The 15,349-nt window shown below is 47.9% G+C and overlaps 2 protein-coding genes across 2 annotated transcripts in view; both read right to left on the reverse strand.

Moving 5' to 3' along the window:
- Window positions 1–15,349, reverse strand: part of LOC147618744 (peptidyl-tRNA hydrolase, mitochondrial-like) — a 59,822-nt gene that overhangs the window by 27,371 nt on the left and 17,102 nt on the right. The window lies entirely within an intron of this gene.
- Window positions 376–3,323, reverse strand: LOC147618745 (uncharacterized). The gene is made up of 3 exons (XM_086774337.1): window positions 1,957–3,323; window positions 1,155–1,217; window positions 376–474 (listed from the first exon to the last, which is right to left on the reverse strand). Exons 1-3 carry the CDS (start codon window positions 3,070–3,072, stop codon window positions 376–378), a joined length of 1,278 nt encoding a protein of 425 aa, XP_086630463.1. The 5' UTR covers window positions 3,073–3,323.

The following is a 15,349-nucleotide window of genomic DNA, read 5'->3' on the forward strand; positions in this document are numbered from 1 at the left end:
CTTACAGATGAGGATTATACTACTTTCAGCCCTTGGTTCTTGACGATGAATAGCACAATGTAGAGAAGATAAGAGTGCACAAAGAGACAAAAGACAAATACACAGTATTGGGAATACCCTCTTAAGGGAGCCCACCACGTATGGTGTATTTGCTTTATTGAATGCGTAGAATAATAGACTTCTGTCTGTAAATAGCCTGGACTGACTTGACCTGGATTGTCTTCCCTTGGCTGAGATTGCATTCAGCCTGAAGAGAAATCCCTTGATCTACACCTTCCACCTTGCTTTGACCCTTCACTCGGCTTCTCCTTGAGCCCTTGGAATTTCAGGACTTGCAGAATATGAGATGGTTTATGCATATTGCTGCCCAACCTTTTATATAGAGCCTACACATGCTAGTTGTCTTGTTGAAAGGCTGTTGGCCAGATGAAAAAGGGACAACCCTGCTGATCGGCCAATATAAATCCAGTCGGCCTGTTACAAATGCCCATGACAGGCTGATACAGCTAAACAAACAGGCGCCTTTCACACGTGTGCCTAGGCTGCTGGCTGACAGGGCCTGTTTGGCTGCATGGGACGTCTTCAAGGCTGGCTGATAGAGGCCTTCCCTCAATGCCTGCCTAGAGCCTGATGCCCATGTCAAGTGTTGCTAGTTACCATCTGGTATGGGTTTACACACACCAACCTATTGAGTCTTACCCATTGGTGCCCGTGCATTCAAGACCACTTGGGCAACCAAATGGTGACCAAGTGAAAAGCCAATACGCCTAAAGAAGCCGTGGGTAATCTTCATCAACCCATTTTGCGTCGATAGGCAAATAGTTCTTGAACTTCACAAGGTATCACTTGGAAAGCTAGTATTGGGAGGTAGCTCTCTCCTTGTGAAACACAATCTGCTCAGGTTGAAGAACTTCCTCTAGCTCATCAACCTCTCACGGCTCTTTTGTTCTTGCTTTGGCCCCACATACTTCCACAATAGACTCACATGAAAGGCATTGTGAATCTTCCAATGACTTGGCAATGCAAGCCGAAAAGCAACCTCATTGATTTGCTTGATCACCTTAAAGGTCCGTAATGCCTAGTAGAGAGCTTAGGGCATGCTCCCTCCTTGCTTGGCCTCTTAGGAGTCTTGCTTTCTCAAATTTCAGCAATACCGAATCATTCTCTTTGATTTTCACCTCTCCTCTATGCTTGTCGATAGCCCTCTTATGCTTATCCTGTGAACGAGCAATGAGCAAAGGCAACATCAAGATCTCTGATATACTCATACATACTCATATGCTACAAAGATCTCATCCTTAGTGCGTAGGATGGGTGGCAATATCACTTTGCCATAAATAATCTCAAACGGGGCCTTTCCTGTGGAGGCATGCACTATGTTGTTATATGCAAACTCTACCAATGGTAGATACTTCTCCTCCCAAGCTATTTTTTGATCTGCAACATAGCATTTGAGGAGATCCAACCAGAGTCACATGGGGACGGGGGACGGGGACGGGGACGGGGAAGTGCCGTCCCGGGGACGGGGTCGGGAACGGCAAAAAAAAACCTCTTTTTTAAAAGCAATTTAGGAGTTGTATGCATGACATACATATAGAGACACACTTTGAACAAAATTTTACACCGAATAGACAAAAAAACAAGAGTCATTTTGAGCAAAATGCGCTAATAAAACATCGATGGCACACTGATTATGTGATTGATAGTCTGATAGATACAAAGAGATAAGTACATGCCTCATGGGCAGTGAGGGTTACAAAAAAGAGTGGGTACAAAATAGGGATACTAGATAGATCACAATAGATCATGGCCATTGGCAGTGGGCACAAAAAAGGTGAGATGGCTCAAGGCTCAAGAGTCAAGCCTCAAGCTCCTGAAGTGCTAGGCTTGGAAGTCGAAGTCGTCGATGCCATTTGAAGCCTCCTCCTCCCCCTCAGACTGTAGCTCCTCCTCTACCTCCTCAAGATGCTCCTGAGCTGCAGGATCCTGCTGTGCCATCTCCCATTCGGTGAAGGGATCCGCCTTCCCTGTTGCTGTCGCACATAGCATGCGCAAGTTAGCGCTCACAAAAACCAAATCACTTGCCCTTTGCACTTCAAGGCGGTTCCTCTTCTTAGAGGCAATGTGACTGTAAACGCTCCAAAGTTGCTCCAAGCAACTAGAGCTCACAGCCTGGCCAAGGATGCGAATAGCCAAGCGCTGCAACTCCGGCCCATCTGATCCGTAATCCTCCCACCAAAGAGGAGACCCAATCTTGAGGCGGTCAAGCTGTGCATCTAAACATCCAAAAGATCCCTGCCGCGTCCTGTACTGAGATAGCTGGTCTCTGATCTTCCGCCTGATGGTAGGGTCGGGCTCTAAGCGCTCCAAAATGATCCGCCATCCCCTGCTTACTTCCTTGTCGGCCTCTTGCTTTCTGCCCTGGAACTCTGGATCAACCACAAAGGCAGCCGCATGAAGAGGGGAGTAGTAGGAGTTCCACCTGGACTCACATAATGAGTGGATCTCCTCAAACTCGGCCCTGTCTGGCACAAGCTGCTGGAGTGACTCGATCATGCGATCCATGGCCTCATAGACCTTGCCGATACATGGTTCACGGCCGTCAATGACTCGTAGAAGGTGAACAATAGGCTTGACCAAGGCATCGAGTGTCTTCACCTTCTCCCACCAAGCGGCATCATCGGCGCGATCTCGGCACGTTCTCCCTGTTGCCGATTTTGACTGCGGCATGGCAGAAAATTCATCACTAAGGAAAAGCCCTCTTAGGGCTCCGCCACATGTAGACAAGCGGCCTAGCATGAGGAAGTTGTATGCAAACCTTGTCTCAGAATACTTGAGGAGGGAAAGAGTGCTCCTTTTAGAGAACTCATGTCGCAGCCTTTGGTGGTTGAGGACAAAGGATACAAGCTGGTTAGCCTCCTCAATGGTGGGTGCAATCCATGGCAAGGCACCTATGTCTTTGAGGAGGTTGTTGAGACAATGGGCCATGCAAAAAGAAACTGTGATGGATGGATACATTGACTCAATAATGCTCCCGGCTGCCCTATTTGACGCCTCTCCATCCGCCACCATGCCGACCACAAGCTCCGGCCCAATGACCTCGATCGTGGACGCCCATTCCGCGGCAAGCACATCCACGGCCTTCCCAGTGCCACTTGCATCATGTGACTCGATGAAGTACACTTTGCCCCTTGAGTAGGCCACCACTCCATGGATGGAGCGCTTGCGCGTGTCACTCCATCCGTCTACAATGAGAGAGACTCCGTTAGTCTCCCATGTTGCCTTTGTATCCGCCGCCGCCTGCTCAACGGCCAACTTCTCCCTATCAAGCAAAGTGGTGCGAATCGTTTCCGATGAAGGTGGCACATAAGAGGGGCCATATTCCCTGATCTTTGTGGCCATCTCACGGAAGTAAGGAGACCTATTTCAAGTAAGGAAAACCATGTAGCATGTTAGCTTTTTTTGGCAATATGACAAATGCTTTGAAGCATGAGACATTAAAAAAAAAAAAGAGTGAAGAGAATTGAGTCTCGACTCTCACCGTGCCGCTTGAAACGCAATGTGGTCGTGGTAGAAGAACCTAGCCACCGACCTATCCACCTCATCCTTCAATTTTGGGTTCCAATTCTCGTTAAGAGTGGATTGACGGCGGATGGGAATGGAGGCACCCGATGTGGATGGAGTGGACTTGAATGGTTGAGAGCTTGAAGCAAGATTTGGGTTCCTCTCCACCTCCATTCGCGTCGGTTGCTCTCGTGCTCTCACCACATCATGAGGATCAACGGCAACATGTCGCCCTCTCTTTGCCGCCTCGGCCACCTCATAAACCTTGAGCTTCTCAAGAAGCTCCGCTCGCTTCTCAGGAGTAACGCGTGCGCAAAATTGCACTTGATGACCGGCCTCGTGCAAAAAGTGAGCTCGCACTTTGTTGGCGCCGCCACTTCTCTTGTAGGAACAAAGCTTGCAATTCCATGCCCTTGAACCACCGCCCACTCCACGACTAGCGTAGTGGACCTCATCCCACCATGACCATGTGTGCACCGCCGGCCTCCTTCGTGAAGAGCCCGCAACAACGGAAGATGTGGCGGCGGCGCCTTCACCTTGAGATGCCATGAATGATGATAGTGTGAGAGAGAGGGAAGAAGGGTGCAATAGAGAGAGAGAGAGAGAGAGATGGCTTGGAAGTTGGAGAGGGAGAGAGAGAGAGAGATGGCTTGGAGAGAGAGAGAGAGAGAGAGAGAGAGAGAGAGATGGCTTGGAAGTTGGAACTTGGCACAACTTGGAACTTTGAAGTTTGGATTTGGAAGCTTGAGGCTTGAGAAACGAGTGTGGGTGCAATAGAGAGTGTGCCTTTTTTTATAGCTGGAATTCTGCCCGTTCCTGCCCGTTTCTGGCCGTTTTCTGCCCGTTGGAGACGTCCCCTCACCGCGTCCCCTGCCCGTCCCGCGTTTCGGGAACGCGTCCCCGGGACGCCCTCATGCGTCCCCGTGTTGCACGGCGTCCCCTACCCGTCCCACCCGTCCCCGGCCGTCCCCGTCTCCGCGTCCCTACGGCCCGTCCCCGCGTCCCCGCGTGACTCTGGATCCAACCCAGCTGAATTTGCAGCCTCACTTTGCTCATCCGTTTGGGGGTGAAAAACCAATGAGAAGTCCAGCTTAGTGTCCATATTGTCAAACAGAGCTCTCCGAAAGAGGCTCATAGTCCTGGGATCTCTATCTTCCACAATGGATTTAGGCATACCATGGTGTTTGAACACTTGTGCCACAAATATCTTGACCATTAATCAGGCTTAATGGTCTTTCTGACCGGCAAGAAGTATGCTTGCTTGCTAACCTATCAATAATGGTCCAAATAGCATCATTGCCTTGCTGAGTACAAGGCAAATCCATGATAAAGTCAATTGCAATACTTTCCCATGGCTACGAGAAAATAGGCAACGGTTGAAGCAAACCTGGAGCCTTTTGTTCGTCAAACTTGACCTTCTCGCAAGTTATACATGCAAATACATATGCCTCAATATCCTTGCACATACTAGGCCAAAAGGTACAATGCTCAATCATGCATGTAGTAGGTATGATACCTCTATGACCTGCATACAAAGGACAACATGGCACTCATCAATGACCTTTTGCCTGATGTTTGACAACACATAGGCAATTATCCTTCATGAGATAACTGTCCACATAAGAGGCACGTGCATGTCCAGCCACTAAATCGGCCCATATATGCCCAAAATCAGCATCTGTATGGTACAATTCACACATGGCAAATAAGTCTCCATGTGAGGCAATTGACATTGCAACCACATACAGCTTCCTAGCTTCCTGGACAATGCATCTACCACCACATTCTTTTTTCCTGGAGTGTGCATAATCTGAAAATGAAACATAGACAAGAAGTCTGCCATCCTCGTATGCTTCTCCTAAAGCTTTGTTTGTGTCAAGAAGTACCTTAGGCTTTGATAATCTATCTTGACCATAAAATCAACCCCAAGAAGGTAGTGTTTCCAAATGGTCAATGCATGAATTACAACCAACAACTCCTTCTCATAGATGCCCAAGAAAAGCTTGGCAACATGCAAACGATGGCTTTCATAAGCTTCTCCGCATAAGCTTCTCCAAAAGCTTATGAAGTTTGCCATCCTCATATGCTTCTTTGAAAGCTTTGTTTGCATCAAGAAGTACAACTCCTTCTCACAGATGCCCAAAGAAAGCTCGACAACATGGAAACAACGGCTTTCGTAAGCTGCAGCATGTCCTTGATTTAGAACGGTCCCAATGCAACTTCCGGATGCATCACACTCCGCACAAAAAGGTTTCTGCAAGTTTGGGATGACTAACAAAGGCCCACTCATAATGGCATCCTTGAGGCGAAAGAAAGCCTATTTCTCATCAACTGTCCATTTTAAGACTGCCTTTTTCTTATTGAGCTCATGCATAGACAAAGCAATCCATGCAAAGTACCTGATAATAAAACACCTGTAATATGAGCATAAACCCAAAAAGCTTCATACTTCATGTACGGAAGACAGCTCAGGCCAATTCCGAATGGCTTCAATCTTTGCAAGATCCATCCTAACACAATCTTTTGATACAATGTGCCCCAAATAGTGAATCTCGAATGCGAAAAAGTCACTCTTTTTCGCATTGATGAAGAGCTTGTGGCTACAAAGCTCTTCAAACACAATGGCTAAATGTTGGCGGTGTTCCTGCTCATTCTTGGAAAATACCAAGATAACATCGAAAAACATACCTATGAATATCCGATGCTCACGGAAAATGTGACCCATTACTCTATTAAACACGGCCGGGACATTCGTGAGACCAAATGGCATAATGAAAACTCATATAACCCAAATGACGTCTTGAATGCCGTTTTGTGTACATCCTATGGTGCCACACGCACCTAGTGATACCCACTCTTAAGGTCAATGCGGTTGAAACATGCAAACCCATCAAGGTTATTGAGGATGTCATCTATGCGCGGAATCGGAAACCAAATCTTGATAGTAAGCTTATTGAAAGCCCGGTAATCCACACATACGGAAAGAACCATCCTTCTTCTGCACTAGCAAGACTAGTGAGCAATATGGCGAAAAGCTTGGCTAAACCAAACCTTGGACCAATAGCTTCGTCACTCTCCTCTTGTTGTGCTCTGCTTACCCTATATGTGGATCTATTTGGTGGGGAGCTATCCGGCACCAAATCAAAGCGGTGATCCTCGGGTCTCTTAGGAGGTAACTCTCCTAGCAATACATCTGTAAAACAATCTTTGTATGCATCTAAAAATTTCAGCCTATCACTTGTAAGAGTCTCTACCAGTACATCATCATTTATAATGTTTTCATGTACAAAAACCAAGTACACAGAAACACTCTATGTCATTACTTTATTGATTTGAACATGAGATACAACTATCTCTTTGTCTTCATTTCTTGTATTCCCTTGCACATCAGGAATGGCATGCATATTTGCCTTTTGTTGCTTCTCATTGTCCTTACCCTTACGCTTAGGACACTCACGAAACATGTGATCTTTACTACTATATGAGAAGCATTTAGTCTCCTTGGCATATTGCTCTCTTTGTGTCATGTGCATCCCGTAGTTGGATGCCATGTGCATATCTATACATACAGCAAGTGCAGGACCTATAATGGAAACTGGTCCCATGTGACCCCCAATCCGAGACGAGTCAGCCAGGGTCCCACTCTAAGCGTCCAAGGTCAAGTGTACAAGTCCCGTACATGGTCTTGGTCAGATGTGCAAGTCCCGCACATGAAGCAATGCCAGTTTGTACCCTCTAGAATGATGACAGGTGTTCCGGGTGTTCGGCTTGTAGCTAGATACTAGGCATCTAAGTAGGAAGAATGTAGTTGCGTGTAGGAGAAAGGAGGCAGCCTTGAGGGCCACCCCAAAACAGGGTGTGATACCCTTGCCTAAGAACGGGGCAGGCCTTGGGCCACCGTAAGGGTCCAAGAGGCCCATGGCCATTGACCAACAGCCCAAGAAAGGGCTATAGGCTTTGGTCGGCCAATCCTTGGGGACCTGGGCAGCCTGTCAGCCAGCCCATATGGGCTTGGCCAGCCCTATGGACTGGGCAACCAGATTGGTAGGTGGCCAGGGCACAGTGGCTGCCCAGCAGCCAGCCCAGTAGGAAAAGGCGTCTAGTTGACAAGTGTGAAAGGGACCTAATTAAGGCCATGATTTTCAGGTCGTGGGAGATAATATAAACAGGTCGACCCCTACATCTACCCATTGACCAGCATAAAAAGAACTATATAAGCATTGTCTAGGATTCATTTGATTTGAGTTGTTGCATGCATGGAAGCCTTTGTTGTACTAATCCACAGCCCTATGCCTGATTAAGAACAAGATGCTAAATAAACATGATTAAGACAAAGGACAGAGAAGAAGAGAGAGATTGGTGTCAAGGTTTTTCTTGTATTTCATATGGCACAAAAAGGTGGTTGATTGACTTTACATGGGTTAGGCCCTTGGTCAGCCCCATAGGGGTGACCTCTGGCCCTACATGACTTCTATTGATGACTTGTGCTGATGAATGAACTGATGACTTGATGAAAGAACTGATTATGATGCCTTTTTCTTATATAGTATGCTGGGGTACACGTCGACCTACTGCCCTGCTGTCGGCCAGAATGCTGGACATGATATTCATGAAATATCTTCCTTCAATGTTGTGCTTACTTCTTTGCATGCCCCACTCCTGTTGGCCACTGCCTAGGACTTAGCCGCCTGCTGCCTAGGTGTCTGCTAGCTGATCGTTGATGGCTGCCGACAGGCCCCTAGAGCCCCTCTATGCTGCTTATGTTGATGGTGATGATGATGACGACGACGATGTTGATGCTAAGGCTGATGTTGATGCTCCTACTGTTGATGACACTGATTATGGTCATGATGATGGTGCTACTGATGCTCTAAATGTTGTCCTAACTGTTATCCTAATCAAGGATTATGATGTTCCTTCTGAGGATTATGCAATGGCACGGGCGTGCAAGTGGCATCCCATCCTGCTAAACTTGATAACGGGGCGGACACTCTGTCATCCTTCCTCCCTCAACTACTGACTTTAACTTGCTACTTCTGACTTTGACATTGACTTTGATATTTTTGTCTGAGCACCTTCCACTTCTGATCTCCACTTCCAAGTCTTGCTGAATAAACATGATTAAGACAGAGGAGGAGACGAAGAGAGAGATTGGTGTCACGGTTTTTCTTGTATTTCATATGGTACAAAAAGGTGGCTGATTGACTTTACATGGTTTAGGCCCTTGGTCAGCCCCATAAGGGTGACCTTTGGCCCTACATGACTTCTAGTGATAACTTCTACGAATGAATGAATTGATGACTTCGTATATGAACTGATTATGATGCCTTTGCTTATATAGCATGCTGAGGTACAGGTCGGCCTACTGCCGTGTTGTCGGCCAGAATGCTGGACACAATATTCATGAAATATCTTCCATAAAAGCTACGCTTACTTCTTTGCATGTCCCACTTCTGTTGCCCACTACCTAGGACTAAGCTGCCTGCTGCCTAGGTGTATGCTGGCTGCCAACTGATGGTTGATGGCTGCCAACAGGCCCCTAGAGCCCTTCTATGCTGCTTATGCTAATGGTGATGCTGCTGCTGATAATGATGTTGATGCTAAGGCTGATGTTGATGCTGCTACTGCTGATAACACTGATGATGGTCATGATGATGTTGCTATTGATGCTAATGATGTAAGAATATGCAGCGGAAATGATATCCAAACTTGGGTAGACAAGAGCAAGTAGACTGCAGAAAATAATCAGCACACGAAACACTGAGAGATGTGTGTAAACTCTTCTCTATACACAAGATCCCGAAGATACTGAATGAGAAAGTGGAGGAGGATGGGGGGCAAGATATACAAGCCCATGAGGGCAGTCGGCCAGCTCTAAAAGAGGCCCACGACTGAATAAATGTCCACGACTGCTGATATTAGCAGTCGGCCAGCATCTGATGCCCCATGCCTGCACAGAACAAGTCGGCCAGCACTCAGACAGCCCACGACTGATACAGATGCAGTCGGCCAGCTTCAGAGTGCTCCTGGCATCACCTGGCAGCCCTCCAGCCACTAGGAAAAAATGGGAAAAATAGGGAAAAAATACGGGGAGTGTGGAAAAATGATATACGGGCGGGCACACCCACAACAGAGGCCCTGGTGTATACAACTGGACAGGAGATGACTTCTAACACCCCCTCTCAGCTCCTGGCTGTGTAACCAACCACTGGGAGCTGGGGTGCCGCCTGAGCAAATCCTGAGAGCGACTTCGTGAAGAGGTCCACCGTACTGTCCTCCGTCGAACAGAACTCCAGCAAGATGTCATCAGCAATGATCTGTTCACGAACAAAGTGCCTCTGGGTGACCATGGGTTCCTCCAATGGAGGCCCAAACCTGCCATGCAACCTCCTCCTGCTGCTCCGTAGAACTGCTCCTGGGCCTGAAGTAGATCCCCTCGTGTCCGGATCTCCTCCCCAAACCGAGTCACTCCAACCGCGGAGTCGGACTCCATCCAACAATCCCCCTCCTGTGTACAAGAGTCCATGATCCTTCGCATGTCGCAGAAACCACAGGAAACGCAATCCTGCCTCCCAAAGAGACATCTGCAACCAAGAGCTCAACCGCCTCATCAGGAAGCTCCCGTCCAATCCGGTGTCCATCAACCAGATCAATGAACCATACAGCTTCTGAGTCACAGAGACATCACACTGCTCACAAGGATCAACACCTGTTACGGTGCACAAGCAAGTCCTAGAAACCTTCTGAAGACCACGCAAGGCCTTCTGAAACCTGTCAACCACCCCCTCTGAATCCGGAACCACAAAGCCTGGAGAAACCACCTCCTGCAAGTAAGCACCTGTCACCTGCCTGGCTTTCCGAAAGGTCCCCGTGGAAAGAACATCCTCAACTACTGGAAGTTCTATGTCCCGAACACGACGAGACATCAGAGCATAAGTGACCTGTTCAGCTTCCTCTGACTCACGAACACAAGAACTACCAACATCAGTACTGGAAAGTTCCTGCCAACTGCTGCCATCTACTGGAAAGCTATCCACCACCTGGTCTCGGAAAGCTCGCTCCTGCAGCGTATCCACACCTGAGTAGCCATTACCACACTGCCACTCATCACAATCCTGAGGACCTGGGAGAGAGAGTGCTGAAAGCCTGTAAACTCCATTCTCCACTCCACCTTCCCAAACCACTTGGCCTGTTGCTTTGTCCCGGAGAGCAACAAAATGCTCATCAAACTCCACCCGTACGCCAGTCTTGCAAACCTGATGCACTGACAACAGATGAAAACCAAGTGCCGGAACATACAACACCTGGGAGGAATGCTTCCCCCCTCTGCCATCGGGAACTATCTCCATCCTGCCCTCACTGTGAACTGGGATAGTGGACGTATCCCCAGTAAGAATATGACCAGAACACCTGCAGAGATCCTGTAAACCGGAACGAGAAGGAGTCATGTGCTTGGAAGCACCACTATCGAGAATCCACTCCCGAGTATCCGTTGCGGAGAGTCCTCCAATCTCCTCCTTGCCTGAAGAAAATGAAGCATCGGTGTCCATCACCTCCAGGTGCACAAAAGCCGGAGTCTTCATGATTGCTGAGGAGTCTTCACCCTTCTCGGTCTTCCGCTTGGGACACTGCCTCCAGTAGTGGCCTTTCTCGCCACAATCATTACAGGTCCTCTCTGCCTTTAGTTTCTCGCGGTCAGCGTCGGACATCTTCTCAGAAGACTTCTCCGATGAAGCCTTCCCCTTGCCCGAGTTACGGCCTTTCGACCGTTGGCCAGTAAAGGCCTCCGAACCTCCACCCTGAGGAGGGTTCGTGAATCGTTCCTCCTGGTCCAAGACCATTGGCACAAGCTCCTCCCAAGTAATGGTGCTGAGCCTGCCACTAGTGATCAACGAGGAATAGAAAGCAGAATACTGACCAGGCAAGTGGGAAAGTAACGTGATGGCCATATCTTCGGACGATATCTCTTTCCCAGCTTGAAGGACTTCCTGCTGAAGGGCCTGCAGCTTGTTAATGTGTTCCCGCATCGTCGAAGACTTTGCAGGATTCATAACCCGCATCTGCACTTCCAAGGATATCCGCTTCATGGGTGACACCCTGTTGTACAAAGAAGCCAAGTGCTCCCATATGCCTCTCGCCAGCGTCATGTGCTTCACATGGTTGATCACCTGTGGTGTGCAATTGAGGAATATAAACGACCGGACTCTGGCGTTGACACGGTCCCACATTTGTGCCTGTGCCTCTCGGTCCTTCCTCGTCGATAACAACTCCCCTTCCTCAGCTTCCGGCCTTGGCACCCCTTTGATAATAAAATCAGCAAGATCATATGACTCCAAAACTGACTCCATCATGACCTTCCAGATGCCGTAATTGGACCCGTCCAACTGCCGATCCACTGGGAACGTGGGGAGAGTCGGAATCTTCACGTGCTTCTCAGCCATCTCGATTAAATCTGCCATCTCAGAGAGTAACCTGAAAGGGTGGGTGGGTGGGTGGGAAAAATCTGAAAAATCAGAATATATGCAAGTGGCTGTCCAGCCCCTCTGCCCGCCTTCCTCTTGCACCTTCACTTCCCGTTCAGCCCGAAACAGTCCACCGATCAGCAACCTGTTGCTCCCCCTCTTGCTCAGAAAAACGCCCAAGATCTACTAGAGCCTAGGGCTCTGATACCATGTCAGAATATGCAGCGGAAATGATATCCAAACTTGGGTAGACAAGAGCAAGTAGACTGCAGAAAATAATCAGCACAAGAAACACTGAGAGATGTGTGTAAACTCTTCTCTATACACAAGATCCCGAAGATACTGAATGAGAAAGTGGAGGAGGATGGGGGGCAATATATACAAGCCCATGAGGGCAGTCGGCCAGCTCTAAAAGAGGCCCACGACTGAATAAATGTCCACGACTGCTGATATTAGCAGTCGGCCAGCATCTGATGCCCCATGCCTGCACAGAACAAGTCGGCCAGCACTCAGACAGCCCACGACTGATACAGATGCAGTCGGCCAGCTTCAGAGTGCTCCTGGCATCACCTGGCAGCCCTCCAGCCACTAGGAAAAAATGGGAAAAATAGGGAAAAAATACGGGGAGTGTGGAAAAATGATATACGGGCGGGCACACCCACAACAGAGGCCCTGGTGTATACAACTGGACAGGAGATGACTTCTAACAAATGATGCTCTAAATGCTGTCCTAATCAGGGATTATGATGTTCTTGCTGAGGATTATGCCATGGCATGGGCGTGCACGTGACATGAGTTATCTCATAATTCACAAGGGGTTGAAGTGTTCCAAGGGTCAAGATAGCCAAAGGGAATTCTATAGCCAAGATGAAGGTTGAAGGTCTCTCTCTCTCTCTATTTCTATTTCTATTTCTGCACATCTCTCTCTTTCTTGTGCATTATCTTCATCACAGAAGATTGCTGAATTTTGTCCATTGAAGTACCGATTCTATTCATTAAGCTTCCGCATGTTACATTCTTCAAGTGTGAAGATTTAGCCATAAAACCAAAAAAAAAAAGAAATAATTTTTGTGTAGTTGGTTTCTAGACTCCGGAGGACCACCCCTTTCGGTGTGACTCATGTTCCTTTAAGTACGGTTGGTTTTTAGCCTCCAGAAAGTCTCCAGACGCATAGTGGATGGTTTGGTTGCGGTCTAAAAAGGACATGCATATTCCCACTATGGTGAACTTCAACGAAGAGAGAGAACAAAGAAATCTAGAACAAGAAGCACCAGGTAGTCCTTCAAAGACAGCAGACATGAGTGTGCACGAGATGTTCCAGACTATTATGTGAGCACTCCCAAACGAGAACACCAAGTTGGAAAAGCAGAGGCCTTGGAAGAAAGAACCCGTAGCCCAACCCCTTTTTCTCTGTCTCCTTCTCTCTCTCCCTCTCTTTCCCAAAACACAATAGCAGATTCTCATCCAAGTAACCCTCCTAAAGGGTTACTATCACAACCGAGTTTGCCACTCGAGCTGCAGATGCGAGCATTGGAGATTCAATTGATGGAAGACCGTGAGAAAGCATCCCATGCTGCCACACAAGAAGACGCTAGACGACGCATGGAACACGAAAGATTTCTTGTGGCCTTAGACGCAATAGCAACACGCTGGGAATCATCCTCATACTCATATGGTTCTACAAGAAGTGGTGGCTCCTCAACAGTGGAAACTGAAACATGCTCATCAAAGAAGACATCTCTGCTGACAATAACCTCATTCCGCTCCAAGTCATATAACCTGTAGCCTTTGGAAAGAGAGTTATATCCCACAAAAACAAGCTTCTGGGACTTCGAGTCAAGCTTCCCCCTCTGCTTCTTTGGAATGTGAACATAGGCATCACTCCCAAAAAACACGGAAATGGAAGACATTTGGTTTCCTGCAAAAAGAAGCCTCAAATGGAGTCATCTTAGGCACTAAAGTCGTCGGAGATCGATTGAGGGTATGGACAGCCGTAGCCACAGCCGTAGCCACAGCCTCTCCCCAAAGTGGACGAGGAAGATCACGATGCTCCAACATCGTCCTCGCCATCTCCACCACATTCCGGTTCTTACGTTCAACTACTCCATTCTCTGAAGGCATCCCTATATTGGCCAACTCCCGCTTGATGCTATGTTCCGCACAAAACCGCATAAAAGCATTAGAAGAAAACTCCCCTCCTTTGTCAGCCCGAACAGTCTTCACCTGCAATCCAGACTCCTTTTCTACCATAACATGCCAATCCTTTAACCAAAAGCAAAGGCTTCGTCCTTCTGGGAAAGAAAATACACCCATGTGAACTTGCTACAATCATCCACAAGCAGCATGAAATACAAGGAACCTCCCAAAGATGGAGCCTACATAGGTCCACACAAATCAGTGTGTACCAACTCCAAAGGTTTCGAAGCCCGCCTAGTAGCTTGCTTCCAAAAAGACTCCCTATGTTGCTTCCCACGAATGAAAGAATTACAGTCTCTACTTGCTGCCAACATTTGGCAAGACATCCACCATTTGGTCCTGGGAAGTCCGCCGTAGCACATCCACATTCAAGTGGCCAAAACAGAAATGCCACAAATCATCAAGCTGAGTACATTTGGATGCACTACACGCCTACACAGAGGCCAGGGGACCTCACGGTCAACCTGGCCAAGACTAAGGTTATGATTTTTAATACCTCAGCGCAGTAGATTAGCAGATCAGCACCGGGTATCATTTATAGAGGGGAGACTGTGGAGCCGGTTACCTCCTATGTGTATCTCGGAGTCCTATTTAGGGGCCCAGCTTTTTCCATGCAAGCAGCCGCCGCTGAGGCGAGATTGACACGAGAATATGCTGCCCTAGGGATGCTAGAGAAGATGTACAGTTTCAAGAGCCCAAGACCAAATTATGGCTCTTTGATACCTCTTGTTATGATGATTTCTAGGATGATACGCAGTAAGCCATCAGTCCCACATGAGATCATTCGATCAAAGATGGCTGTTGCACCACCCGTAGTAGAGGCTCCTACCAAGTCAGTATCTTTCCTCCACAGTTTATAGGAGCTCCCTCGAAACACATATGCTAGGCTCGCTTTGGAGTCATCACGACAGCTTGCAGAAAGAAGAGATGAGACATGTTGGTATGCACATATGACTACATGGTTCAGTCTACATGGGATCTCGATGGATAGATTGCCACCTTTTCAGTACTCTTTAGACGCCCCTTCTCTGCCTTTGCACCACTCAGAGGTGAACAGAATCATTAAGCAAGATATTATCAGATTAGACACCTAGAGGACATGGGTATCACGAACGGCTCCTCTAAGG

Source organism: Cibotium barometz, chromosome 34 (assembly GCF_041138505.1).
Source record: "Cibotium barometz isolate CiBa-2024 chromosome 34, ASM4113850v1, whole genome shotgun sequence".
Classification (NCBI taxonomy): Eukaryota; Viridiplantae; Streptophyta; class Polypodiopsida; order Cyatheales; family Cibotiaceae; genus Cibotium; species Cibotium barometz.